Source organism: Toxotes jaculatrix, chromosome 1, assembly GCF_017976425.1.
Source record: "Toxotes jaculatrix isolate fToxJac2 chromosome 1, fToxJac2.pri, whole genome shotgun sequence".
In the NCBI taxonomy this organism is placed as follows: Eukaryota; Metazoa; Chordata; class Actinopteri; family Toxotidae; genus Toxotes; species Toxotes jaculatrix.
This window is the reverse complement of record NC_054394.1, coordinates 20,529,377-20,556,814: the sequence shown is the minus strand read 5'-3', so window position 1 is coordinate 20,556,814 and position 27,438 is coordinate 20,529,377. Positions and strand designations below refer to the sequence as shown.

General features: G+C 42.0%; 1 protein-coding gene across 10 annotated transcripts in view; it reads right to left on the bottom strand.

Annotated features, from left to right (window-relative positions):
- Nucleotides 1-16,065: 16,065 nt before the first annotated feature.
- Nucleotides 16,066-27,438, bottom strand: part of tjp1a (tight junction protein 1a) — a 62,697-nt gene continuing 51,324 nt past the window's right edge. For 5 of the 10 annotated variants that reach the window (XM_041050948.1, XM_041049307.1, XM_041051796.1 and 2 more), the window contains 12 exons: nt 27,216-27,316; nt 26,733-27,083; nt 25,571-25,822; nt 23,475-24,311; nt 23,245-23,327; nt 22,834-23,010; nt 22,537-22,643; nt 22,023-22,282; nt 21,051-21,205; nt 20,745-20,965; nt 20,231-20,374; nt 16,066-17,003 (listed from right to left, as the gene is read on the bottom strand). In XM_041050948.1, the coding sequence (XP_040906882.1) occupies nt 16,909-17,003; nt 20,231-20,374; nt 20,745-20,965; nt 21,051-21,205; nt 22,023-22,282; nt 22,537-22,643; nt 22,834-23,010; nt 23,245-23,327; nt 23,475-24,311; nt 25,571-25,822; nt 26,733-27,083; nt 27,216-27,316 (2,783 nt within the window). In that variant the 3' untranslated portion in view covers nt 16,066-16,908. The remainder of the gene's footprint in view (nt 17,004-20,230; nt 20,375-20,744; nt 20,966-21,050; nt 21,206-22,022; nt 22,283-22,536; nt 22,644-22,833; nt 23,011-23,244; nt 23,328-23,474; nt 24,312-25,570; nt 25,823-26,732; nt 27,084-27,215; nt 27,317-27,438) is intronic. The other 5 variants (XM_041053314.1, XM_041055723.1, XM_041054098.1 and 2 more) reach the window with 3 other exon arrangements.

The window sequence follows — 27,438 nt, the reverse complement described above, 5'->3', positions numbered from 1 at the left end:
TTTCAAAATTGTGAAAAATTTTCTGCGCAATTTCTGAGAGCCCAAGATGACGTCTTCTAATTGCTTTGTCTGACAAATAGTTCAAAATCCAAATATGTTCAGTTTACAATGACAGAAAAGCATCGAATCCATCACACTGGAGAAGAAGGAACTAAAGAATGCTGCTTTTTTACTTGATGGAACGATTAATCAATTGTCACTCTGTAGATTGACATATCTTTTTAGTTCTAACACACACGCAGAGGGCTCTCTGGCTCTGATTCACTCTTACTAAGCACAGTGAGAGGGGATTGATCAATGCAAAGGAAAAAAAAAAGCTTAAATGCAGCAAATTCCTAGGTTTGCCACTGCAGTGCTGTGGTAGTGATGGAGACGTTTGCTGAATAAGGAGTTAGAGTTAATAAGGCAGAAATGTTTTGCAACAAAATAACACACACACACAGACTGAAAAGTCTACAGAAGTACAGAAAGAGGAAACTGTGAAATAGAAAATCAGAAGACTTACTCGTAGATGTATATTTTCAGAAGATATATACACATTTATACACACACACACACACACACACACGTATATAGTATTCACATATATGTAGATTTATTTAATGTTTTAGGTTGTCAACTTCCTAAGGTTTTCAGAGGGTGGAAAAGGAAAAGACACACTGTTTCTGTGACATTCACGCTCACTCCTGAAGTCTAAAAAGATCCCAGAGGTGCTCACACTCCTGCAGCCACAGCTGAAACATGGATCCTACAGAGATGCAACCTCCAGGGACAGAAGCAGGCAGAGAGTCGGATCAAAAAGAATGTAGATTATGAGAAGGTGGGTGGGGGATGAGGCTTGCTAACCAAGCTGAAATGATGCCAAAAGAAACACTCTGAGCCGATAAGGGGGAGGAGGGAGCTGAAATATCAACCTGAGGGAGGAGCTGATGGCCCAGGGGCCGGCTGGCCTCCTTCACACTGAGCAAACACCCACAGATTTCCCCATCATCCCCTGCAGCGCAGGATCGAAATCTGCAGTAATGCCCCCCTTCTGCTTTTATTTCAGCATGAATCCATTCCTCTCTTTCTCTAAAAGCACATTTTCAAAAAAACAACTTGTGAATTAAGAGAGACTAAACAGCAACTCCCACAATCCACTCCAGCCCCAGGACAATTTGAAATAAATGAGCATTTAGTACGATGCCCCTCAGCAAGAGACAGTGGGGAGAACAGATTTTTCTCTCCCCAAAACCTGCGATGTCATCCCAGTTCCCCACAGCAAAGACTACAGATACTGAAAGATGCAAAACGTGAGTAGGCAGCAGCTAATATGGGAATAAAGTCACATAATCTGAAAAGACAGCAACACAATCACGGTTGATTATGTAATAATTATAAAGAGAAAAATACAACCGAGGTGAACACACAGACTGCCGACAGAGAGACCCACAGAGCAGCAGAGGTGAAGTTAAGAAGCAGGACGTCGTTTCTACAGAGGAACCTCAGCTGTGGAGAGAAAATAAGATTCCCCCCCCACCCCCACACACCTCGCCATCTTTTCTGGAGGCTTTTGCTCTTATTAAAGTCTCACCAAGGCTCTTCAAAAAGGCAGATGTGTTAGACTGTAAGATCAATCCGTCCTGTACTTTGTTCTTTCCTTCTCCATCTTCTCTCTTCTGTTTTACACACATATGCATGGAGGGGCAGGCAGATATACACAGAGATTAGCTGCTGGCCTGTCTCTTTGTTGCCGGTCCCAACAGATACCATGAGGAAATGCATCATTCAGGCTAAATGACTTTAAGAGCAAGAGCATGATGCTGGACTCAACCAGGAGACAATGGTGACAACATAATAGGCGAGAAATCACTGCTAGACATTGAATGATTTTTGTGTTTGTGTGTGTGTGTGTATCCTCTGATCTGATACCCTTTTGTACACCATTAACTGCTGTTAAAGATTTGACCCCCCGACCTGTAGAATTTATCCTCAGGGCTCATTTATCCTGACAGACAGATCACATCCTTGTTACCCATTTCCAGCAGGAAATTGGTGTCATTTTTCTTACACTCATTGTATTTCTGAAGGTACAGAGAGCCGAAGTCTTAACGTCACCTTAGGGCTGTTCCGCGAGTTTATGCCGCACAACACAATCTCTTGTTGAAGGTCTCTTTTTTCTGTCTTTCTGAAAAAGAGACTTGTGTTCCTGTCCTGTTTAAGGCCTCAAACCAGGGCTGCGACTAACAATTATTTTCATCACTGATTAATCAGGTTGAACACAACCTCCCTCCCGATTCTGCCAATTAAAAAGAGGTGTTAAGATGATCTGACAAGCACTTTGTTTGAAGCACACAGCGTCACCACAGCCTGAACAGCAAAACCAGCATTGTTAACATAGCAGCAGCCGCTTCAGTCCTGAGGCCTTTACTGTTACTCTAAGATGAATGAGTATCTATTACACAGCACTTAATAAAGTACTTGCTTTAAAATTTGAGCTGTTCATGATTTTGACGAACAATTAATTTGTTAGCATTCTGAAAAACTACACTCCCATGAAATGTTACCAGCACGTTATCTTGCGTATCATCAGAATGTAAGATCACCCAGTGATCTCCTCAAATATCTTTTTTTTTTTCAACTTCACACTTGGTTTGCTTTGCTTTGATTATAACTGTGATCTCGGATGTCTAAACATGTCTAAGCTTTGCCATTTGACACTGCCCTGCTATTTTAACAGTTATGTTCAGAGAAGACGACTTACAGGTCCACTCGTATGTCAGTGGCTATTCAGTGTTAGTTGAGTTAGTGAGATACGTAATGGGAATATTAATTAAACAACAATATCACCGCCTTTTTTAGAACGTATCATTCTTTTTCAGACACATGGAAGTTCCAGTTTAACTTTAACTCTATTTTAAAAATTTCTTTTGATGCTCAGACTAAAAGTTTATGCTGCAATGTGAAGATGGGGAAAAAAGAAATGGAACTGTGTGTTTATGTAAGCCTCTCAGGTTGTCCTGGAGCTCCTGATTTATCTTTCTCGCCGCCAGATTAACCTATTGAAGCAGTTTTCAGCTCAGTGGTCGGCAGCTTTCTGAGGGAGTGAGAGACAAACAGATAGGGCAGACAGACAGACATGTTTTTACATGCTCTCTCTTCTTGTTTCTGCAGCTGGCAGCCTGATAAACACAAATATCCCTCTTGTCCCTCTTCTGTCTATACAACTCTGTGGTCTGCATTAAAACAGATAAAGGAGGAGGTATACAACCGACCTTTATGTCTGCTCCAGCTCCATATAGACAAATAAAGGCACATAAGCACACATTCACACACCTATGACCTCCCCTCCCACATATGTACAGACATAAAAGCACCATCCAACACAACCCAGTTGCTAATCATAGAACAAAAGGAGGCTCCAGTCAGCAGGCTTCCCCCATTGATCAGCTATAGAAAGCAGCAGGGAGGAACGACAGTCAACTTTGTTACAACAGGAAGAATTTACAGCTCAATAGCAGGTACAGAATAGAAGTCAAACACATCAACAAAGCTGCATCTGTGTCTGTGAGCGCTGATATTAGACCTTCACGCTGATGATGGCCTGTTGCAGCATGCCACTGAAAAGCGTTTCTTTTTTTTTTTCCCCAATTTTGTTAACATCTTCACTCAGGTCCACGGCAGGAGGAGGAAGTGGGTGTCTGTCACTTCACTGGAAAATAAAAACTCTCTATTCAGCCCGAATAAAAGATGAGTCTGCCTCTTAAAGCTTCTCTTTCCTGTCGGATTTGACATGAACACAGTAGCAGAATAAATGTAAACACAGGTGTTGCACAGTTGCAGCACCTGTGAGTGTTTTCTTCAGTGCTCATCTTATAAACCAACAACAGAATCATTCATGACAGACGTTTGCCTCTGGTCATCTTCTGTTTCCCCCTCGCTGCCCTGGTCTCTCTATTCTGGTTTGGCTCCCTCCCTGTGAGCTCAGTTCAACCCTGTTGGCCTTTTCTATTCAACAGTCTGCAGGCAGACCTGCTGGCAGACAGGTCGAGACTGTTTGTAAAGAAGTGCAGCATCAAGCGTTCTGTCAGACACGTCCTAGGCTGCGGGTCAGACTAACACAGAGGCACACTACAAACAAGAGCAGACACAGAAAAGAAAAGGAGGATTTATGAGAGAGATCAGAGATATATGCACATACAAATATATCACACATCCAGGACATAAAACAATTTCTCCAAATATGTGACCTCATCATTCTCGTTCTCTCTCGCTCTCTCTTATCCTGTCTGTCCTCCCCAAATGCGTCTGAAAACGTCCAGAAAAAAAATAAAAAAATAAAAAAACAGAAGACCCTACTGCTTTCATCACACATCAACCAGCTTCACTCTTCAAAGATCAAAATGAAGCATTATAGAGGCTGTTTGTGTTTTTATGTGCGTACATTTGGGTGTGCCCACATGCATGAAAGTGTCTGTGAAAAAAGAGCGTGTAGGCACTACGCCGAGATGCAATGTCTGTGCACACATACAAGCACAGATGTGGGGTCATTCTGGGGTCTTTAAAGAGCCCCACCCCCACCACAACCACCACCATGATGTTTTAAGACATACAAATACAGTGTGGAATACTCATTTGTGTCAGATATGGTCAAAAATACAAAACAAATCAGCTCATACATACACATTAAACACAGATTTAAGGTAAGCACAGAAACTGATGAATGCGAAAACAACCTTCCATCGCCAAACCCTGCACATTTACATCATTCTGCACAGTGAAGGTCAAACATCCAAGTGAAGTAACAATAAGCAAAGCACTTTTGAGTAGACAGGAACTTAAAATATTTCTTAAAAGTTCACAAATGACAATTTTCTTGATTTTCTCTCACAGTCAAATGGATATTTAGGGGTTTTTGGACTCTTGAGAGGACAAAACACTATTCTATGTGCCAGAATACTGATATGAGTCATTTTCTTACATTGTACGCTTGTACCAGTTTGATTGACCAGCACAGTGCTTTGCAAGATGACGATGCACTGCCTTGTAAATGCACTGCCTTCTAATTGTTTAGCCAAGTTCAACTTCTTTGCACAACCCTGTGTTTTTTTCCCTGGATTTTCTGCATCAATGCAGTGAGAGCTGCATCCTTTCACACAACCATTGCCAGTATGAACCAGGCCTCAGTGAAGGACTGTTTGTTCACAATGCGGCAAAGAAAATTCCCTTTATTTGGCCTCCTCACAGAACACAGCACGAGTCACCAGTGGATACAATTAATATTGTCAGATCCTCCACAGAAATACAACCCCAACATTTATCTTTTCTTTGGCATGGTACTACGCCTGGTTGACAAAGCAGTCATATGTGAAATGCAGTTTTTCAGCTAGGTTGCTTCTTTGCTTCATTACATAGCAAAGAGAGAAAAGAAAGATGGGACGGCATGTGACAAAGGGACTTTAATCTTAACATGGCACGCACCGAAGAAGCTCAGATCATCCTGTTCCCGCTGTTGAACACGGATCATGAACAAACCAAAAATATCAGAGTACAAGTGGATGGAGGAACGAGACGAGGCAGAAAGTCTGTACGTGTCTCCAACGTGTGACGGCAAAGCACATCTTGAAAGGGAATTAAGTAAAGCTGAAATATTAGAGCCTCTCTGGAGAACTGGTTGCGTGTGTGTGTGTGTGTGTTAAAGTGGTAGCAAGGACAAACTGTTCTCTCTACCATTGTGGCGCTCACTGGTAGCACTGGAGTGGGGGCAGGATGCACTGGAGGGTCCTCAGAGTAATGAGTAGCAGCAGGCTGAGTGCCTACTTACTTATTATGGAAAGGTGCGGCAGGAAAGTGAATTACAACTGTTCAGCGACACCTCGGGACTGAAACGACATGACATCACCACACACCTGGGTTAAATACAAGATTGAGGTCACTGCAGAGATGTTAGGAAAAAAAATACATCAACAAGTCAAGCAAAAATTGAACACAAGTCAGATGATTGATGGGAATCCATCTAATTAGCTGATCAATATGAGATTTAAGACTGGCCGGTCCAACCGTGAGTGGTCCGGTCTGAGAGCATGTGTGCTGACCGCACTCTCCATTTAATCTAAACTGAGGAGATGAGTACAGCGGCCGAGGAGCCACGTCCTCTATTGACAGCTGGGAATAAATGGCTGTATCAGAACAACAAAGTGGAGCTTTGTGTCTCTGTCACAACAAGACGGTCATCAAATCATGTGATAATGTGGCTGCTGGACAAACTCATGATGCAGTTACATAATGTACAGTTGTGACTTTAAATATCACATCACAAGGAAAAGCTTTCTTCTTCAACTGCAAAGGGGATTTCCTCTGAGCCTCTGCCACAATCTGTGATTCATTAAAGGGTCATTTAATCTCAAATATATAATGCATTATACTATTATGATAAATATATATAAAAACATTTTTTAATATCCTTCTAGTTGCACCAAGTCATACATATAGTTTGGGTCTTAGTTCCAGGTTTTGAGATATCTCACTCCAAATACTGTGGAGGTGAATTAAGTTTATTTTGTGGGTCTCACAGCACTGAAAAATTGTACTTTAAAAACATTACAACAGCATCTCTTCTCCAGAATCAATGTCTGTTCCTCTGGATGATCCACAGAATGTGCTGTCAAAAGTTTTCATTTGGACATCTTTCCAATGAAGAGACAGTTTTCTTGTGAAAACTGTTCTGTGGATTATGCAGAGAGACAGTTTCTGGTGAGAAATGTTGTTTTTGATTTTTTTTTTCTTCTTCATTTTTAATGCTTCAATCCTGTGAGCACAACCAAAACATCTTAGAAATGGATATCTCAAGATGGGGGAAAATGAAATAAACTATCTGTATGTTTCCACAAGAAAGTGAGAAAGTGTGTTTTGACCCTTTAGTTCTTCCTTGGATCCTGACAAATATTTTACAGTATAATATCTAAACCACATGCTGCACAAGAAAAAAAAAAAAAATTTGTTCTGATAATGACAGCTTCTATTTTAGATCAATCAGTCTGTCCTAAAAAATGCAACACTAGCAACTAACAGATTCTGTTTGTTCATATTTAAACCTGTATCAGGTCTAACACTTTACCCATCTCTCTGACTCAGACTCAATAAGCTTTTCAAGACTTCAGTAAAACATTTCCAGTCACTGAGCAGAAAAGGCAAAGGAAATCAAAGCTACACGAGTGACACCAAAGGGACATATATTACTTTAATGAAATAAATATCAATGTATATCTAAGCTCAAAAATACACTGATTCACAGCAGATACTCAAATAGTTGGCTGTTCATGCACTACATTATTAGAGAGTTTCATTGGAGCTGAAGCTATTACTCATATGAGCTTCTTGTAAAATCATACAAAAAAAGGCAATAAACAGCTTCACACTCGTTTGACACTGGGGTGAAAGTGCCGATGTTCGCTTTGAAGGCAGAGAAAGACGACTAGATGTAACATTCACACCTCTGTTCACTTTGATGTAGAGTCACAAGCTACACCAAAAGAACATTTTTTTTAATAAATAGTGCCTCAGAATTCCTCGCAACCACATCTGTATCCACATCATTCTTATGCAGACAGACAGAAAGCCTTTTCATCAAAATGATGAGGATTTCCAAAGCAACAATACAGACTTTTCTTCAAAGCATGAGTCTAATGTATGGGGTGTGTGTGAGTGTGTGTGTGTGCACGTGTAACTGCGTCTTAAGACCTGTTGCCAGGATACTGCCTAAGCAAGTTAATAAGCCAGTTAATTAATGATGATTCACACTCCCTTGCTGCAGAAAAGCAGAAACAACAGATCCCAGCAACTAAACAATCAAATCTTTGTCTTCGTCTGCTACCAGAACTGCTGCTCTCTATTCCTCAAGAAGACTCCTCAAGACCACTCAAGAAAACGGGGGTGCTTTCAAGAGTGTAAGAGATTTTCCTGCAACAGCCAGATTAGATATGGCCAAATCCAAAATCTTTACACTTAACGGTGGACCTGTGCCCCTTTCATCTTTCATACTTTCCTGGTTATTTCCTGGGCGTTCCAGTCTCAAGACAGCACAAAACACAAAGTCTCGATGATAAAAGTGTTTTTGTATTTAGAGTCAAGGTTCAGGACAGAAATGTCTTGAAACAAATATACACAAGCAACCCCACTAGCAGTTCTTTGACGTTGTATTTAGGCACAGTAAGCTGAATGCTAGCATCAACATGCTAACATGCTCACAGTAACAGTGCTAACAGGCTTATGTTAACAGGTTTACTGTTTACTTTGGTTAATGTGATGGGATAAGATAATATTGGCTAACTGGCACTAAACATAAAATACAGTTTGTATAAAGGCTGATGGGAATGTAGTTTGTTTTGTAGGTATTTCATCATAAACCTTAAATAAACATTGTAAAGAAAAAGTCAATGAACAACACTTTGATCAGTTCATCCTACAGACGTTGCAATAATGCAGAGGACAAATGAAATGTCAGTGAGTCAGTGGGATTCATCCTCTGAGGACCAGGATTTTTTTTTTTTTCAATAAAATTTAATTGTAATCCATCCAACAGATGTTGAAATGTTTTGGTCTGGAACAAAGTAAAGACCAACATGATCCTCCTTAGAGCCAAGCCAAAGACATAAGAGCCCCCCAATACACACCCCCACAACATAGCCATCCCCTTACAAAACACATTGGATTCAAACACACACACTCACACACACTCAGGCAGAATTTGCTGACTGTTTGGGCTGAAAATTCAGTAGAAAGAGCTGCCTCACAACAAACACCAAGAATACCGTCTTAAGCCGCCTTTGTTAAGGCAGTCTGCAGACTGTTGAAGTGGTACTTTTAGAGAGGATGTACACAAAATCAACATTGCTCTTCTTTCACACAACCAGGAGAGCGGGGGAGGAAAAAAAGAGAGAAGTAAATCTGTTTCTTGAGCTGGCGAGGAGAGGAAATATCTTAGTGAGAGAGAGAGAGATAGAAAGCATCAAAACCTAATGTGAATTTGTAAATGATGCCTGCAATAACTCCTTCTGATGGATTTACATATTTTGTGTAAAGTGTCTTTTATTCTCTGTGGCAGGAAATGAGAATCAGTTTATGTTTGCGAGTTTGTGTATGTGTGCTCGGACACTTGGATCAGTTCCGAGCTTAATTCATGGAGATGTGAGGTGGACGGTAATTTGTTCTGCATGTCAGCTGCCGACAGCTGCAGAGGCCCTTTGGCTCGCTCGTTCACGACGTCTCATTTATTGGCCAGACCTGGCAGGGCGGCGTGATTCACAGCCAGCAGGTAAACCTGCTGGTAATGTGGCAGGACGGGGCAGAGCAGAGGCGACTGAATGTCGGGCCTCACGTACTCTGCAGCCCCAGAGTCTGCACTGCTCATCGTTACAGCCCTGCGTCATCTTTTTTTTTTGTCACCCGAATTACACCGACAGGAAACGACTACGGCTGGCTGCTTGTCTGCCGAGTTAAGGAGTTACAGCAGGGTTGTGGGATAATTACAAGCCTCAGGTTGAGTGCAAGAAAGAGCAAGATATTTGTAGGATTATTCTCTGTTGGCCAGGCAAGTGTGAGCGTGCATGTGAGATATTATGCTATCAAACACACTGCGCAGAACATCAAAGCTGTAAAAATGTTGGAGTGTGGAAAACAGAACGGCCGATATGCACAACACTGAGATGGGATATATTTGTGTGCATGTTTCTGAGCATGTATATATGTGTGTGGGTGTGTGTGTGCGTGTGTAGAAGGAGGAGGAGGGACAGCCAAGCTCAGCAGTGATTGCTCTGAAATTCCACAATACCAGTCATCACACAGAGATCCTTAATGATGTCCCACAGTGACCACACACAGCCACCTACAGAGTGCACACACACACACACACACGCACGAGTGGAGATGGGTTGAAGATTTGTCATCACCATTAGCACAGGTCACCAATATGAGAGGAAGCTCGATGAAAAAGGCTTCAAGGTTCAGTGCTGACTAGATTTACATGCTCAAAGAATCACGTTGTAGCTGAGAGTTATCGGTTTGCTCCTGGTGACAGGGAACCTCATCTACAATACATGAGTGTTTCATATAAACAACTTAGCCCATTTAGGACCTCAACTCAAATACGGATACACTGCACTAAAGCATCTGAAACACATTCAGGATGACGGCCTCCTTTCTAATTCTGCACATTTGGCCCACCACCGTGAGGACTATTAACTGCTCGCACACATCGAGCCAGAGAAAAGGAACACTTTCTTTCTCTAAAATTAGGAGTAGATTAGCTCTGCAGAGACTTAAAGCCGTACAAAGTGAGCTTTTGTGTACAAATATACTCATCTCATTAGATTTAATCACAGAGCAGAGCCACAAAAAGCATAACATCGCAGCTAACTGAGACGCTGTTGATTTGTCTTATTTACTCAAACAAAATTCTCGATAGAGAGGGACACAGTTTTTCTAATCAAGTCAGCTCCCAGGTCTTTCCCAATAACCCAAGACACCGCATTTTCTGCCGACATTTAAGACCGTATTGTAAAACCTGATGCCAAGAAGTGTCACAGAGCTGACAACTATTGTTTTCCAGACCACATACTTTACACAAAAGCCCTGATTGCTAATTCTGTGAAGATTTAAAACGTATTTCACTGTGTTTTCAACTCTTTAAAACTCTTTACTTTACAAAGACTGACTTCCACTGTGTTTGCTTGTAGGCAAATGACTTCCATCACTAAAGTCTCCAGATGGAGACCTGGTGTCAGCCACATTATCTGGCGCCACTGTGGCCGATGGCTCTTGCTGTCAGCAGGCTTATTTGTATCCAGCACCTGAGTCAGACTGAGTTACAGAACTAAACCTCTGCTCATCGGGAACATTTCCCTAAAGAGTATTTCTTTCTTATTTTTTCCAGTTTACAGTATCAGTTGATGCTTGGTACAAACAAATTATGAATTCATGAAAAACAAACAGCCATGGCTCTGGAGGTAGAGCAGGTCGTCCACTACTCAGGTTGGTGGTTCGACTCCCGTCTCCTTTAGTCCCACTGAACCCCAAATTACTGCCAGTGTGCTCCTGTGGTGTATGAATGTGTATGTGTTAGTAAAAAGTGCTGTATGCATAGTAAATGCCCTTTATGAATGTGTGTATGTGACTTGTAGTGTAAAAGCGCTTTGAGTTATTACCATAACAGGCAGGTGTACTGGTCTCCCTGAAGATAAAAGGCTTTGTTTGTTATGCGATTCAGGTAAGACTGAAGATGAGGTTTTCATGTTTTATTGCTCACTATATGAAAATTTAGGGGCCAAGCCTTTTAGTGAAGTGTCCTTCATCTTTGAGCTTCTTCTAGATGGATGATAAGAAAAAAAAAGTTATGTTTTATGAAGGTTTTTGTAGTAGGCTTTGCTCTTTGTTTGCAGTAGTAAGTATGTAAAAAGTTATGCACTTGTTTTACCCCTGCAGCTGTGTTTTTGGTGTTTTATTTGTCTGGGCTGGGAACTTGTATGTACACAAAACAGCAAATAACAAACAACTAACAAATTATGCAGAGTTTACGTTTCCTTGAGGCTGTGTGTCAGGGCACAAAGATGCTTCAGGTTTTGGTGCACAGAGATGACAGAAGGCAAGACGCAGCACAACAGGCTGACAGGCCTGAAACACGTTCCACACAGAAGTTTGTCAAATCCCAAGCCCAAAACGCTGATCAAGAATGTGTGTTGACCTTCGCTCCGGTTACTAACTACTCCCCTGTAACGATACACTCCCACACATACAGGCACTAACAGCCCCCACCCACTCACCCCCCACTCCTCACACACAAACACACCAACCACACAGATGGCCCTGGTGCCACAGACCTCCCCTCACCCCTGCACTCTGCCCCACTGCCTCTATAATTAATGGACCAGCCCAGCCCCAGGTCTCTGGCAGAAAATCAAGGAAGTGTGTGTTCATAAATATTTACAGAAACCACCATGAAAATTTCACATATACAAAAACACAACATCTCAGTGAGATTCCTCCAAACACATCCTGCTGTGTACACGTACACACACACACACACACACACACACACACACACACACACACACACACACACACACACACACACACACACACACACACACACACACACAGGAAGGAGCACAGTATCACGTTTAGAATATCCACCTCCTCCACTCCAGTGTGTGTGCGCTGCTTCACTGATTAGGCTCAGCAGCCAATTAGTTTAGTTCTCTGCCAGAGACTAAAAAACTGGATGTCTTTGAAATTCAAAAATCAAGTTATAATATTCTTTAAATGGTGAATCAGTAGTGACCACATAAAAATTTGGATCATCTTTGCTTTAATGTGTTTTAGTCAGTAGCCCGTGAGACCAATGTAGGGACAATTGACAAATATCCCTCTTTTGTGGACACAAAAATAAACAACATCCCCATCATATTTCCCTGCTGTTGATGTCTCAATAGCCAATACTCATCTGATCTTTCAGGTTTAGGCTTCTACACCGTTTCGCTTTTTCTTCAGAAGATGAAAACTTACATCATGTTTGATTCATGCCACCAAACAAGCATTGTGTCATTGTTGTACTCACAGAAAAACCTGCCCAGAAGGGACAGGAGTGCCGGACCCTGGGTGATGTGGTGAGAGCCAGAGCCGCGAAGCTGACGGCCAGGATGAGACTCCCCAGGACCATCTGAGAGACTCCCAGAGCCAGCATGATCCTCGTCCGTGTCCGGTACTCCCTTAGCCGGGACAGGCTGCGGGACAGCGACGCCGGACTCAGGGACCCCGGGCCGCCCATGCCGCTGCTGCCGCCGCGGGGCAGTGCGTTCACCGGCATTGTCACTGAAAGATACGACCAACCGGGTGAACGACAAATACAGCTGCACCTGAGGGGGACAATAACATCCAACGGCAGCTGAATCTTTGTGTTTCAGCCTGCACTGCGCTGGTAAACGGTGTTAACTCGTGGTCAGTGTCCGGTGTGGATGATCTCCATCAATTAAGATGCTCGGAGTCGCTCCAATTAGAGATGCGCTGCGGCGGATGGGAGGAGAAAGGTGAGAAAAGCGCGGACTGGATGAGGCACCAGATGTTTACCATAACACGCACAAAGTGTTGATATTTTCAAGGCGAAATATACACAATAAACCGCTGGAGGTTTATCTCGGGGACAGCTCCGGCAGAGAGCCCATTCCTCAAAAGTCGAAACGCAAAATGGCAAAAAGCAAAAGCGCATCATCCTGCTGTCAACCAGCCTTGCACCATTGTCATGCTGTCATGCTCGCCTCTGCGGGCTCTCCAGCAACTCCAAGCGAGAGATGGAGCCTGGGTGAGACGCGTGAATCAGAGGTGAGCCCACACCAAGCAGAGAAAAAAAAACGTCCAAATAGTTGAAATCACGCTGAATTTTTGTGGTTTTTTTTTTTCTGGTGTCTGAAAATATCCGCAGTCCTGAGCGAGCAGCGCTTCTTCTCCTTCTGTGTGAGGCACCAGCCGTGGTTTTCACGGACGACAGCAAATCTAACAGCCTGGACAGGAGATGCACACTGCGTATTGGAGATGTGCCACTCTGCGCTTCTACATGGCGGCGAGCTGCTGCGCGGTGTCTGTTTTACTACGATGGTGAAGGAGGGGAGGTGGGCTTTCTCCTCTCAGGCAGCATCCACCGAAGAAAAAAAAAAAAAAAAAAAAAAAAAAAACCTGCGCGTGATTTGTTACCGCTGCTCGTGATGTAGTGGTGGCTGAAAACGTGGTAGGATCTCATCTCCAGGCGAGGATCACCATAAATATCCTGTACAGTACCAAAAAAAAGAGCTTTATTCTCTAGGAAAGAGAGCACATTTTTTGATGTTTAGTGTTTGTCAAAAGGCGATAGTCAGAGTCTTATTAAACCTTTTTATAATGCCACCAGGATTCCTTGGAAAATTAGACTAACAGACTAATTACAGGGAATTAAAATGACTACATTCAGGTGGGTTTACCTTATATTAGACAACGTGACTGTAGATTAACCTCAGCTCCAGCCGCAGCCTCCTGCATCAGCACTGCATTGTCATTGAACGCTGGTTCTGTGTGATCTGCCCTTCATCATGCAGGCGATGGGTAACGGCAGGTGGTAAATGCAACACACCTGGTGAGGATTTTGCTCCATGACGTGAGACCGGAAGCACATGATTAAATAACGAATTTTAATTAGAAAATGTTCTGACAGGTTTGGGTTTGCATTATGAGTTTGTCTTGCCCCGTGGCTCCCGACATTTTCGGCTTGTGGCCCATAAAAAGGAATCAAAATTCTACTCGTGGGGGTCCCGACCCACATATTGAGAACCGCTGGTAGCCAACATCCTGTGTAACTCCTTTAATTATGCAAATGCTTGATAGTAACTACTGTTTCCACCCCCCAAAAAGTCAGTCACTGTGCAATTTTCTCAATATAATTTCAGGAAAACACACATTTCAAAGGCTTCTGCATGCAAGCGCATAACTTTAAGGTCTTGCGGCTAAACACAAAAATTAAAACTTTAAAAATCTTTATCCAAATGCTTTTTATCACCTGTAGGCTGCAAGAATGAGAAGAGACTTAAACGAGTAAAACTGAAATATGGAGGTATTATGATGATTTCTCTGTTGAGAAGAATCCTGAGTTTTAAGGACTGACCTTGTGTAGCAGATTCATTCAGAGCTCACCTGCGCCACCTAGCTGTGAAACCTGAGTCGTGGTGCTGAGATGACCATTTGCAGCCAAAACTAACTCTCCCAAGTAGAACTAAGACAAACAGCCATTTGACTGATTAGTTAAACGAGTTAATCTGCAGTTACTTTGATAATTTAATCATTTTTCAAACAAAATGCCACTGACTCATCAATGTTATGAGAATTGGATGCTTTTCCTGTGAGTGATAGTAAACTGATTTATCTTTTGTACTGTTGGTCAGGCAAAACAAGCAATTTGAAAATGTCTGATGGTGAATCCTGATGAGCATTTTTACTATTTTCCGACATTTTATAGATTAAAAAAGTGAATCGATTTAGAGATGAACTGAAATCCTACAAAAATTATGTATGTGACAGCAACAGAAAGCCAAATAGATGTTGATGAGTTGAGGTACGAACGTAGCACTTTTTAGAGGATTAAAGTTCACAGTTCACTTTGTAGTGAAAAAACAAAAACAAACTTCCTTTAAGACACACTCTTTACTTTAAAAATGATTTTATTTATTAATACAGTGGTATACTTAAAATTGTGTTGCAGAGGAGAAAAAAAGTCAGCCACACGTGAAGAGCTAATATCCAATTAAAGCCGTGTTATATCTAAAAATAAAATGGTACTGGTGTGCCATACATAATATATTGTCTATTAGTACAAAAATACATTTAAGGGCACACAATACAGCATCCAGTATCACAAATCAGTGAGGGGGACACTTTGAGAGCACACCCTTTGAAAAGAACATGTTTTAAATGTATTTTAGCCCAAGTACTTTCCTGATCCTTAAATAGCCATAAAAAGACCTTTTTCTGAGCTGTAACATAGCGCGAATATATTGGTAGAAAAGGTGTGATGTATTATTGTTAGGTTATAAGTTCCAAGGCTTGAGGATACAGATCCAGAATACAAAGATAACCACGTTCACTTTCTTCCACTTTTTAAAACATGTTTTCTCTCGGTTTTATACAAAAAAGAAAGACATACAAAAAGTTCATTTACAAACAAAAGAAACAAGGCAATATGCTAGCTTTATTTACAGCCACTTCTTTTCCGTTTTGTTGTTGTTTATTTTTTTTAAGTAATGCATAGCAGATAAACGAAGAGCATACCTTTGTTATCCTTTATCAACTGTTATTGTGAGCTAAACCCAAGTTCATTTACAGTGGGTTCACAAAAAAATGAAATGGCAAAACAAATGACATACCATAATTTATCATAACTTATTTTTTTCCTTAATGAAAAGTGAATAATTTGCAGATAAGGCATCACTGCTTATTTGTGTGTGAGTGCAAGAGTGCACAGACAGAAAGAGAGAGAAAGAGAGAAGAAAGGAAAGATAGATAGAGAAAGAGAGAGAGAGAAATAGATGTGAGGAAGGAACTGAGGAGGCTACTGGACCTGAGTAAAGAACATGCATAGATCTCCCTCAGGCTGGAAGGAGAGACGTGGTACTCTGTAAGAAAGTAAGCTACGAGATATTATTGTAGGAAAAGGAAGAATAAAGGAAGGAGTGAAGGAAGAACGTCTCTAAAAGTGTGCTGCTTGGGTTCAAATCCAGCTCATGCTTTGCCAACTCCTTCAACAGATACCTGCAAATGTCACCATCTCTGGGTTTTATTTCACGTCTGTCTCAAGCCTTCATTAAAATTCCCTCAATGTGGAAAAAACATGGAGATACATATTTGTTTTCAGTCACCTGAACTGAAAAATAAGATGTTGTCTGAATTCATGAGTAAAATTTTAGTAAATCTTCTCTATACTACTATATATACTGTATGCATATATAGCATAAATATGTTTGAAGCATGTACACTGCCTCAAAAGCCATCCATCCATCTATATTCATGTCAAAATTACATTAAACATTGCTTTATATATAATGTCGATCCTCAGTGGCATGGGGGCATGCATCAATGGTTCCATTTCACATCAAAACTTCAAATGGGGAAAGAGTTTAAAGAACAGCTTGTAATGATCATCAGTGACTCGCCTTCATCCATGGGTGCAGTAAACAGCACTGACTGGATCTTCTTCATACTCCGTAATGGTGTGTGTGTTGGTGTGTTTGGAGTGGACCTATCAATGTGTGAGAGTGTGTGTGTGTGTGTGTGTGTGTGTGTGTGTTTATGTGTGTCCATCCTCTTCATTTTATCCACCATGGTCCCACATTCAGTAACATCACACCTGCCGACTCGTCCTTAAAAGTGGTCAATGAGCACAGAAACACAGTTGGCTCCCACCAGGTAGTTGGGGTCCCCAGGGAGAGACTTGTTCTGCCAGCTTTTTGGGTCACCTGAGGACAGACAGACAGACAGGGAGGGAGGGGGGGTGGGGTGAGTGATAACAGCTGCTTTTTATGGAAAATCCAAGCAGTAATGCATTTTATAAGCACTGTTCACTTGCAAAACCCCCTCTTCACACCACAGAATCTGTTTTACAATAAAGTCATGAAATACCACTCTCATTTTAAAACTCCACTGACTGCAGAACTTGATTATATCTATTGTCTACAAGTCATGTTAAGTGATATTGCAAGCTTGTGGCCTATATCCAAGCACAGTAGCAAAACAGACCAGTAAAACCAATTTCATTTTTTTATTGAACATCCCCAGTCTCTTGTTGACTGCAAATTAAACCTCAGGGACTGCGAGGTCTCAATGTAATTGCAATTATAAACATACAGGTCTGAGCCAAGTGGAAAGTTCCAGTAATCAATCAGAGTAAGCGGAGCCAGCTTGGCAGAGGTCCACTGCTACAGCAGACAGACAGACTGTACATGCGACAGTATAAATAAAACCTCCTCATTGAGATCAACTGATCTTTAAACTGCTGATCCTGTGGTAAAGTTTGGGTGATACGGAAGTGACAATAATCAGAGGAACATTCTTCTGCTTAATAAAAGAAGAGGGGACAAAGGCTCACACATGACTCAGATCCAATGCTTAATTTCAAGTTCTACAGATCAATGTTTTGACACACTGCCTTCATCAAGTGCTCAAGGTTCAGGATCGATCCTGAGCTCTTCCTATCAATATGTCGGGCAACACTCTGAACTCCAAATTGTTCCCAACGATCAGGCTGGCAGTCTGCATGATGGCTCTCTGCCACTGATAACTGATGACAGACTACCTTTACCTTTGTTTCCCTTTTGGACAATCACAAAACAACACTTGTTTTTGACCAACCCATTGACCACTTGTAGGTCTGTACTTGAGCTAGCTGCTGATGTAGACTCTAGGTAATCTCAAAACCACCACTGGCAGCCCACCTTCAAATTCCTTCCTTAAAAGGGACCTTTAGACTGTGCAACAAGTGTTGACATCTGTGTTAAAAACTCTAAATTACTGACCTTGGAGTTTTTGCTCATATAACAAAAAACTGTTGTTTTTCTTTAAATAAATATTCAAGTTTATATTCAGTGATTCTCACCAAAGTGCATTTTGTGTATCCTAGCTGCAACTAACAAATACTGTTATATTATTAATTTATTGTTTTGTCTATAAAATTTAAGGCAATAGGGAAACATTTCAATTATAAATTGACGTTTTCCAGAGCTTTCAGCCATATTTTGTGGTCTTCATCAACAGATTGCTCAGTGTATTGCTTGTGTATGTACATGTTCATAAAAAAAAATGCTCCATTATGCCATTAGTGGTCAAATACTCTACAGGGTACCTGTGACCTTCAGATAACATACTGTATAATTTGCTTTTATAATGTACTGTGGTTTATATGGATGCATGTTTAACATTTTAGTAGTTTCATGCGGTTTTCAAACCAAACTTGATTCTACATTAACAGAAGTCAGTATTTGTTTTGTACAGAGCTGTAAGTTAACACAGTGATCCACAGAATAACACAGTACACACAGAGGACAGGCAGCAGAATGCAGAGAGTTGTATAGGAGCAAAAAGGAGAAGCAGGGAATCAAAGTGAAAAGAAATCCACAGAAGGAGATAGGAGGAAGCCGGACAGTGGCCTTGCTTTACAATAAGAGGATTACGACGCAGCCTGATAATCCTCCCACAATTCAGCAGGACAACGGAGCGGGCGGACATCATTCAGCCCTCCAAGTCTCATCCTTAAAATGAGGCTAATTAACAGCTAATCCTGACCGCTGCCAAAATTACCACTGTTTTTGAAGACAGGGTATGAGAACGACAGTATTAAGAAAAGTGAAAGGAGGCATTTGTTGCTTCAGTTCGGTTCTCCTTTTTCTTTCTTTGCAGACGTCTGACTTGTATATGAGCCCAGAGTCTTTCTGAAATGTTAGTTTGTTTGCCTTATACATTAAATAATGATCTGCTTAAAGCAGTTTGTCCTAGTTTTGATCTCCATTAGTATAATGCATACGCAGCATTATCTCCTTATTTAATTTCTGTCCTGAATACATTACTGATCAATGCTTAATATAAATATGAATTACACAAAAAGTGCGCTCCAGGACTCTGTGGCTTTACTTTCATGGTAACTTCTTTGTTAGGTGGTTAACTGTAGAAATCTTTTCTACTGTATCTATTATGTCCATTCTCAGAAACACACATTAGAATTGATGTTTTTGGGTCTATCGGGATAGAAAATAATGAGAAAACGATCAAGTGAAGAAATCTAAATTACAATTCGTTGATGGTGGAGGTACAGTTATTTTAAGAGATTTTCTTAAATGTTCATCTCCTGCAGCCAATCAGATCTGTGAATTGTTTACGTCTTTGCACACTTCTGCCCCCCAATCCTTTTTGCAAACGAACTGAAGCAAGTCTGAAAAACTATCTGACAAGAAAACCTGTTTTCTTGCCACCTGAAAGCTACCTTGAAATAAGAAAAAAACTTGGATGAAGGAAGCTAAATTTAGACAGCTATATTTTGACTTGGTAACAAAATGTCTTTGTGTAACTTCAAATCAGTTTTTTAAACTTGTAAATCAGTTTTTTTTTTTTTTGGAGGATAATGACGGGTATTATTGGTTATGACAGTGTCCCAGTTTCCAGAAGATCTGTATAAGCTGTTCTTCAGGTCAGGATTTGGGTGGCTATGTGAGAAAATCACTGTTAGCAAAATAGCATGCACTATAATTCTACCCGATGAAATTAAATTATAGAACAGCCAAGCATCTGGTGCATGCATGTTAAATGAAATAAGAGAAACTTGTTAAGGTGACTCAGAGGTGAAAACCAAGGGAGAAATACGGCAAGTTCAGCATGTAAAATTAATAAACGCCACATAATGAAAACCAGTGATACAGCAAATGAGAGATAGTGTGGGTGAGTTAACTAGTGTAAATTATGAAAATCAATCAACCCAAAGCCGTAAGTATGAAAAAGACAGATTTTCCCCCTAAATTGATTCTCAGGCATTGTGAAAATGAATAAATTATATAGTTTAAAAATTTTCAAAGTGATTTTTGAATAAGAGGAGAACCAAAACTAGGGGTAAAATCTCATTAAACAATGACCCACAACCCTCAAATTGTCACACAGCCAGCCCAAACGACCCCGGAAGAACAGAGAGAGCGCAGCATACCCGACGAGGAGTCGGAGGATTTTAGAGCAAAAGACCAACCATCAGGGGTCATTGACGCACAGTGAGGTAAGCGTAGCTCCACAGGCTTCAAAAACTTGAGGCCATGAGGTCCACACATCACCAGGGGGCTGAGCAGAGTCTCTCCTGTACACGCACATAAAGAGCATGGTTACAAACCCAGAATGAGTACAATTACAAACACAAACATCTCGAATGCAATTTTCTCTACAGTTCTCATAGGCTGGTTTTATATTACTTAAAGTAAATAATCTCATAATCAACAGAGACATCCGCAATTGGTGACTGACGCTTCACAGGTCGATAGTTAATCAAATTTCGGCACAGTCCTACTTTATATTCAGCACGTCTCCCTAAAGGACCACAAGAACAGTTAAATTTAAATAACTAAAGCTAAAACTCAACTGGACAACTGGCCTCATAAAGAATTCAATAATTCAGAAGGGAATAAAGGAAACCCTCTGGCTGCTTCATCCCTCCATCTTTGAAAAGTCACCTTTCTCCTTGTCGAGTGGTGGCAGGATGCTGTTGTCTCGGCAGACCTTGAAGTAGATCTCCTGCTCCACGCCATCAGGGATGGCACCTTGTGGGATTATTATGCTGACACCTGTCTCGATGGAGCTCAGGACGCCACCGTTACAGTTGAAGATACCCCGAGCTGTTGCAACCACTGTGTGGCCCTCATCTTCATCATCTTCATCATCCAGGGCGCTGGGGCTGGGAGACAGATACCTTTACTGTCAAACTCACATATTCAACTGAATACATTCGATTCAATCTGTAATCAGACTGAGCTTGTTACCTCACAGGGATGGCCTTGGGCACAGCGTTGATGTTGTTGTGCTGGTATTTGGAGCGGTGGTCCATAGTGCGTGTGAAAGTGTCCAGGCCACTGTCATGGTCTGTGTTCTGGGGCTGTGGAGGTATCTGAGGCTTCACTGGGCTGGAGCTCCGGCCCTGTTCCAAACACAAGGGGGTCAAGAGTTATAAACAATATTGTAACAGCTGTTTCAGATCAATCTGTTCTCAGTAATAAAGAATGACAAAGTGTGGGCATTTCTTAATTTTATGTCAAAGCAATGAAAAGTTTTCCACTGTTTAGTTCACACCAGCTGCTGTTGTGTTGATTGTGTGATGAGTTCTGAAGATGTGAACTCAGTATAGAGAAATGCATGTAACCACCTGTTATAAGTATATGGTATATAAGGACATTACGAGATGAAAAATATGAATAATCACAGCAAACATACTGTATAGATAGCTTAATCATGAAATATATCAATAAATTGTTGAAGCTGAACTCATCACTGAGAAATGTTCTTCTCATTTTCACAGTAACAGCTTATTAAATATAGCAATTTGTTTATAAAAACTGACTTTCCGGGCACCGTATAGTTCACTTGGTAGAGCAGGTGCCCCATGAGCTGAGGCTATAGTCCACTCTGCGGCTCTTTGCTGCATGTCATTCCCCTTTCTCTCTCTCTCCCCAATTCTTGTCTCTCTCTAACTGTCCTATCAATAACAAAGGCACAAAAATACTTAAAAATAAAAAAAGACTTTCTTAAAACTAGACTACCTTGCTTGCTTGCTTACGTTTGACTTGGCTGCAAATCTGAGAGCCAAAGTCACACTTATGGCATCATAAACCATGTCACCTGTTTATTTGATTTCAATTTAGGTCCACATGGAATTCAACAGTATGGCCCACCTTGCACCATTATATATTTGACCCTCTTTACTGCTGTAGAATGATCACTGGCCACAATCTGCTTACCTTTGGAGCAATCTCTGGCTTGTCATTGGGCAGAAGGTTGTGGTTGAATTTAGGACTGTCGAACATGCGTGCAAAAGGCCTGGCAGAGGTGGTGTAGGGCTTGGGCACGTAGCGGTTGTAGCTGGATGCTGGTGGAGCCCCAGTGCTAGTGACTGTTTTTGGAGGCTGCTCACTAGTGCCATTAACTGGAGACTTCTCAGGGAAACTCTTGTGAGGCAGGAAGTTGGTCTGAACAGTGTCCTCTCGGGCAGCAGGCTTGGCTGTGGAAAAGCCATGAGGGTCAGCCATAGAGCTTTACAGTGTGTATCTCTGAGTTGTAGAGCTTTACAGTGTGTATCTCTGAGTTGTAGACTACCTGTATGTTTTCATTTGTATGAAATAATGTACATTTTAGCCTACACAGCAGGCAGTGTCTCTCAGTAGACAAAGTACAGTGTGATACAGTACACAGATAGATCTTGTATAAAACAACGCCCTGACTGTTTTTCCCTTGAGAAAATTGAATAAAATTTACCTTCAGGTGAGGGTTTGGGCAGTGTGGCTGGTGGCAGAGATGGTGTCACCTGAGGAACAGGTTCATATTTTTTCTCCACTGGACTTGGTTTCTCCACTGACTCTGTCCTATATCACAAGATCAAAACCAACTTAATATGACCACACAGGAGATGTGACCAAGACATAAATATAAAAATCATCAAGGATGTTAAAGTTATTTCAGAGAAAATTTGAAAAAGACACCTTAATCTATCTGATCTAAGAGGAAAAGGCACTGTACTCAGAATGCTTGGGGATGTGGATGAGTGAAAATTACCTGGGGTAGTTGTGGCTTGTTTGTGCTTGTGGCTGGGGTTTGTTGGGGCCAGCTTGGAGTCGGTCGAAGTAAGACAACTGTTTCCTGTAGTAGTCTTCATCCTCATCAGGGTCGTAATGGTTGGAGCGCACAATATCATCAGCTACCTTGGATTGAGGCTTCTGTGGCTCTGGTGCTCTGGGTTGGTGTCATAAAAAAAAGGTAAAGTAAGTAAAATGCTAGGGGGAGATGGTGAGAGCAGAGGAGGAGAAGAAGAATTTACAAAGACAAATGCCCAAAATAAAGATGGCTGAGGATAATGGTCAATGATGTGAAAACTAAAGAGACTAACTATGCAATTTATTTCCTATATTGCTCTGAAAAACCAGGGTGAGTGAAAACACATTAACAGCAGCATAAGCATGGGCTTACCTAAAGGTCTTCTCTTGATCCAGGTTGCTCAGGGAGTTTGCTTTAGGGATTACTCCACCTGCCTTCAAGGGTAAATCAGCTGCCTGTAGGAGTGAAAGCATTGAACCTTATCAGTAAGATAAAAAATTATGAATGTTCACCTCTAATGTGCCACTACTTACACTAACAAGCACTCTTACTCTTACTGTATAAGCATAAATTATAAATATGTACAAAGCTAAACACTTTACCCTGTTCCCAGATGAATCCCCTGTATCTCTGGCTCGGTCCATGGACACAGAACGTTTGTTCTCAAACATCTTGACCCTCGTAAGGACTGACTGGGGCCGCATAGCGGGGTCATCGTCCTGTTGCTCATCTCTTGCAGGTGCAGGTTTTGGAGTGTCCACAGCAGAAGGTGAAGGAGCCTCTGCTTTGGGAGGAGGTGTGGGGCTGGTTTCAGAGTTCACAGGAACAGGGTCATACTGCTGAGGTTTGTAGCCTTTTTGTTGCGGTGTTGGACCCTGGTTAAAGGCAGGCCGCTGCGCAGCAGGGTCTGGGGAGCGGGCAGCAGCGGGGTACGTATTCAGGTGAGAATCCTGGTCATAGTGCAGGTCAGGCCCCGGGGCAGGAGGTGGAGGATCATCATAACGGACAGGTGGGGGACCTGTCGGTTTACCGTAGCGAGGCCGTCCGTCAAATCCCTGCTGAGGTGGAGGCTCGTCGTAGCGGAGAGGAGGGGTGTATTGGGACTCAGGGCCGTCGCTGTATGGCAAACGGGGGTCGAAGCCCTGGGAGTTGGCAGTAGAGAGCGGCTGGCTGTAGGGGTTCCACTGTTGCTGGTCGTAGTGAGGCACACTGTTCTCGTAGGGTGGGTTAGAGTCATAGTTACGGTACTTTGGTTCTGGGTAACCACCTCCACTGCTGACTCCGCTGCTGCTGACATCATACCGACTGGGTGGGTGGTCGTAATCTCTGTATGGCTGCTGGTCAGGGTGATATCCCTGCTGAGGGTTGTAAGTCACAGGCTTCATGCTGTGACCCATTCTCCCTGTGTTGTCTGAGTTGTATGGATCCTTTTGAAACATCTACCAGACAAATACACAAGAAAGAATAAGGTTAACAATTGCACAGGATCCACTAACTAACTAACTAGATATAAAATGTGTGATATAAAAAACTGGACATACAAAAAGGCAGTTAAAGGATGAGAAAAGGAGAATATTAAAACAAGTCTGTGAAACTAATAGCTGAAGAGGAAAACGAGAAGGGAAAGACCTGAAATAGAGAAACTGAGAGGGAGGGGTTACTGGTCAGATATTATATTAGATTAAACAGGAATTGTAGCACAGCCAAACACTCATTGCAGCATCACAATGTACCACTGCAATTCCAAATTAAACACTGAAATTAAATAAACAATAAACAAGTTGTTAAAGAAAGTACAACAAAACAATGGGTTCCATTTTTCTTAACTCTTTTGGATTCCTTTGTCTTAACTGACAAAATGTGAAAATGGAATATAGACACAAAACTACTTATAGAGGATCAATCGATAATTTGACTAATAATCTGCAGTTGTGTCACACATTACATGTGCACTGCTGCATTCAAGGGAAAATGGCACCCACTGTCTTGATGCAATTATAAAGGCAACTTAAACATCCACAATAATTTTTAACATTACAAGCACATACCCATTATACAAAAACATATTTAAATCCTCATATTTAAGAAGTAACCATTAATTATCCATCCAAATCTTAGCGGCCTTTTTCTTTGGTCTTTGTTACTTGGCCATGGCTATATTTCAAAACATAAATAAAATGGTTGGAAAATTATTGGCTACTTTTACAAGGAAATGATCCATTCAATCTGACTGATCAATACAGCACAAACCGATCTAATTCTAGTGGTTAACAGAGAATGAGGCAAACATGTTGCAGCCATGCAAAAAGGATAAGCAACAGTGAGAGCTGCAGGATTTCCACTGCTCTTCTGCATGTAGGCATATCAGCGCAGCCATCACCTCCGAACCCACTGTTGTTTACCAGCGTTTGCTCGCACTCTGGCACGTGCACACACATACACATTCTCGCTCACACAATAATGCCCACACGCACGCACGCACGCACGCACACACATACACACATCTCTGTCTCTTCTGGGCAGCACTGTGGTCAGCACACATGCAGGGCGGAAGGAGAGAGAGAGAAGCGTGGCAGCAGGAGGTAGGTAGGTAGACAGGAAGCAGCAGCAGCAGCAGCACAGGAGGTCAGCCAGGTCAGACCGAGCTGAGCTGAGCCGGGCCGGGTCACGGAGCATCCAGAGACGGTCAGATGGATACCTTTGGTTCAGAACTGGCCAGTCCAGACTGTAGAGGTTCTGGTGTGGCACTCTGACGGGCTAGCTCAGGGGTGGGTCTCCTAAGTGAGCCAGCCTCTGGGTTGGGGCTTGGCTGGCTGTGGGGAGCTGGAGGAGCCTCGTCAAGGCTCAGACCCCCTACAGTTTTTACAGTAACGTCGACAGCAGGGGGTATTGTCTCAGCCAAGGGCTCAGGCTGCTGGGGGATGCTAGGGATGGCAGCGGCCTCTGCTTTCTGTGAAGTGGTTCAGAAATGTTTAATAACACGCGCTGACACACTACGGTGCAGTACTAACAAGTGCTACTACCTTCATAGCCCCTCTACATCCGTCTGCTCCTCACTTGTGCCTACAGTTTACAAACAGCCAATAACCCGACTCCACATTTAACAGTAGCAGTAAATCAACCAATGCCGTGTGAGGGTTAGGAATTAGCAGCAGGACAAGTTTTCACTGTTAGAGAATACTACTGTGATTTTAATTCTACGGTTACAATACAATAATTTCTTTTTTCCCCCTTTTTATGTTCATTAACACATCATGAGACGACAAATGTTTAGATTTGGGTATCACAACGGCCAATCGAGTATTGATCAACACATTTCACAATTACACTGGTTTAACACGGGCATTCCCAGCATGCACATAATACTTTCTGGTGTCATATTGTCACAGTCTCAATCACAGGTTAAACAAACGTAGGAAGTGCACATAGGTGAGTACTGGTACAGACACGTGGACAAACATTAGCTTCTTTTCCCAGTGACATCAGCAACAGTAACACTATTAAAACAGCTTATTGTAATACAGAGTTCAAGAGTAACAGTAAAACTTATCAAGTTCTTCTCTTTTTCAAAAATAAAAAAACACACGCTCACAAATATCAATCAACAAACATTTAGAGGCGAATAGATTAAATAAATATAATAAATATAGAATATATATATATATATATATATATATTTATATATTGCAATAAATACCTGACCACAAACGTTTTCACTTTCCCACTGATATTGTTTTGTAGATAGAGAGAATAACTGTAAAAATAAAAGAGTGCCTTCAATAGCGCCTCCAGAAAACCCTTCTAACGCACACCACGTCCTCCAGACAACAGGGGAGACGTACAGCTCTCAGAAACGCTACCTGCTGCGGCACTGGTGCCTTGAACCCAGCCGGGTCGATGCGGTTCAAGGGGTCCGGCTGCACTGTGTGCTGGTAGCCAGCGTAGCCTGGGGGCTCCTGGATGACAGGCGGGTCTTCACGAACAGGCTCAGAGGAGCGGGTGATGGCAGGCTCCGTTGGTGGACCCACATCGTCATTCAGTGTTTCGTCCAGCTCCTGGTCGGTGTAGGCGCCACCCTCTGTGTCCGTGTCCTCGTAGTCGGAGGTGTGACGGCTGTCGGTGCTGTACATGGAATACTCACTGCCTGGTGCCGACAAATAGGACAGACGGTCGTCGTGGATGTCCAGGTCATCCTCAGCTGCTCCATCAGCCTAGAAAAAAAAGAATACAGTGTGAGAGGGAGCAAGAAAAGTTAAATTTCAGTCTGCAATTGTCCTTTGGGATAAATAAAGTACCATATCTGTCTATCTAAATGTTTGTTTGTGTGTGTGTGTGTGTCTTACCTTGCCCTCTGAAACCCACACCAGCTGGTTCTGCTGCTGCTGGATTATCTCTTTCAGTGCTCCAAACCAACCATCATTCATGCTGTTCAAGTTAATGGTTGCTGAATACACAAAGAGGGGGGAGCAAAGGAGAATAAAAAAAACACCTCTCCAATTAAATGAGCTCTGACAATTATTCACTCAGCAATTATGTACAACCATAGCATCATAATTAAAAGTTCAT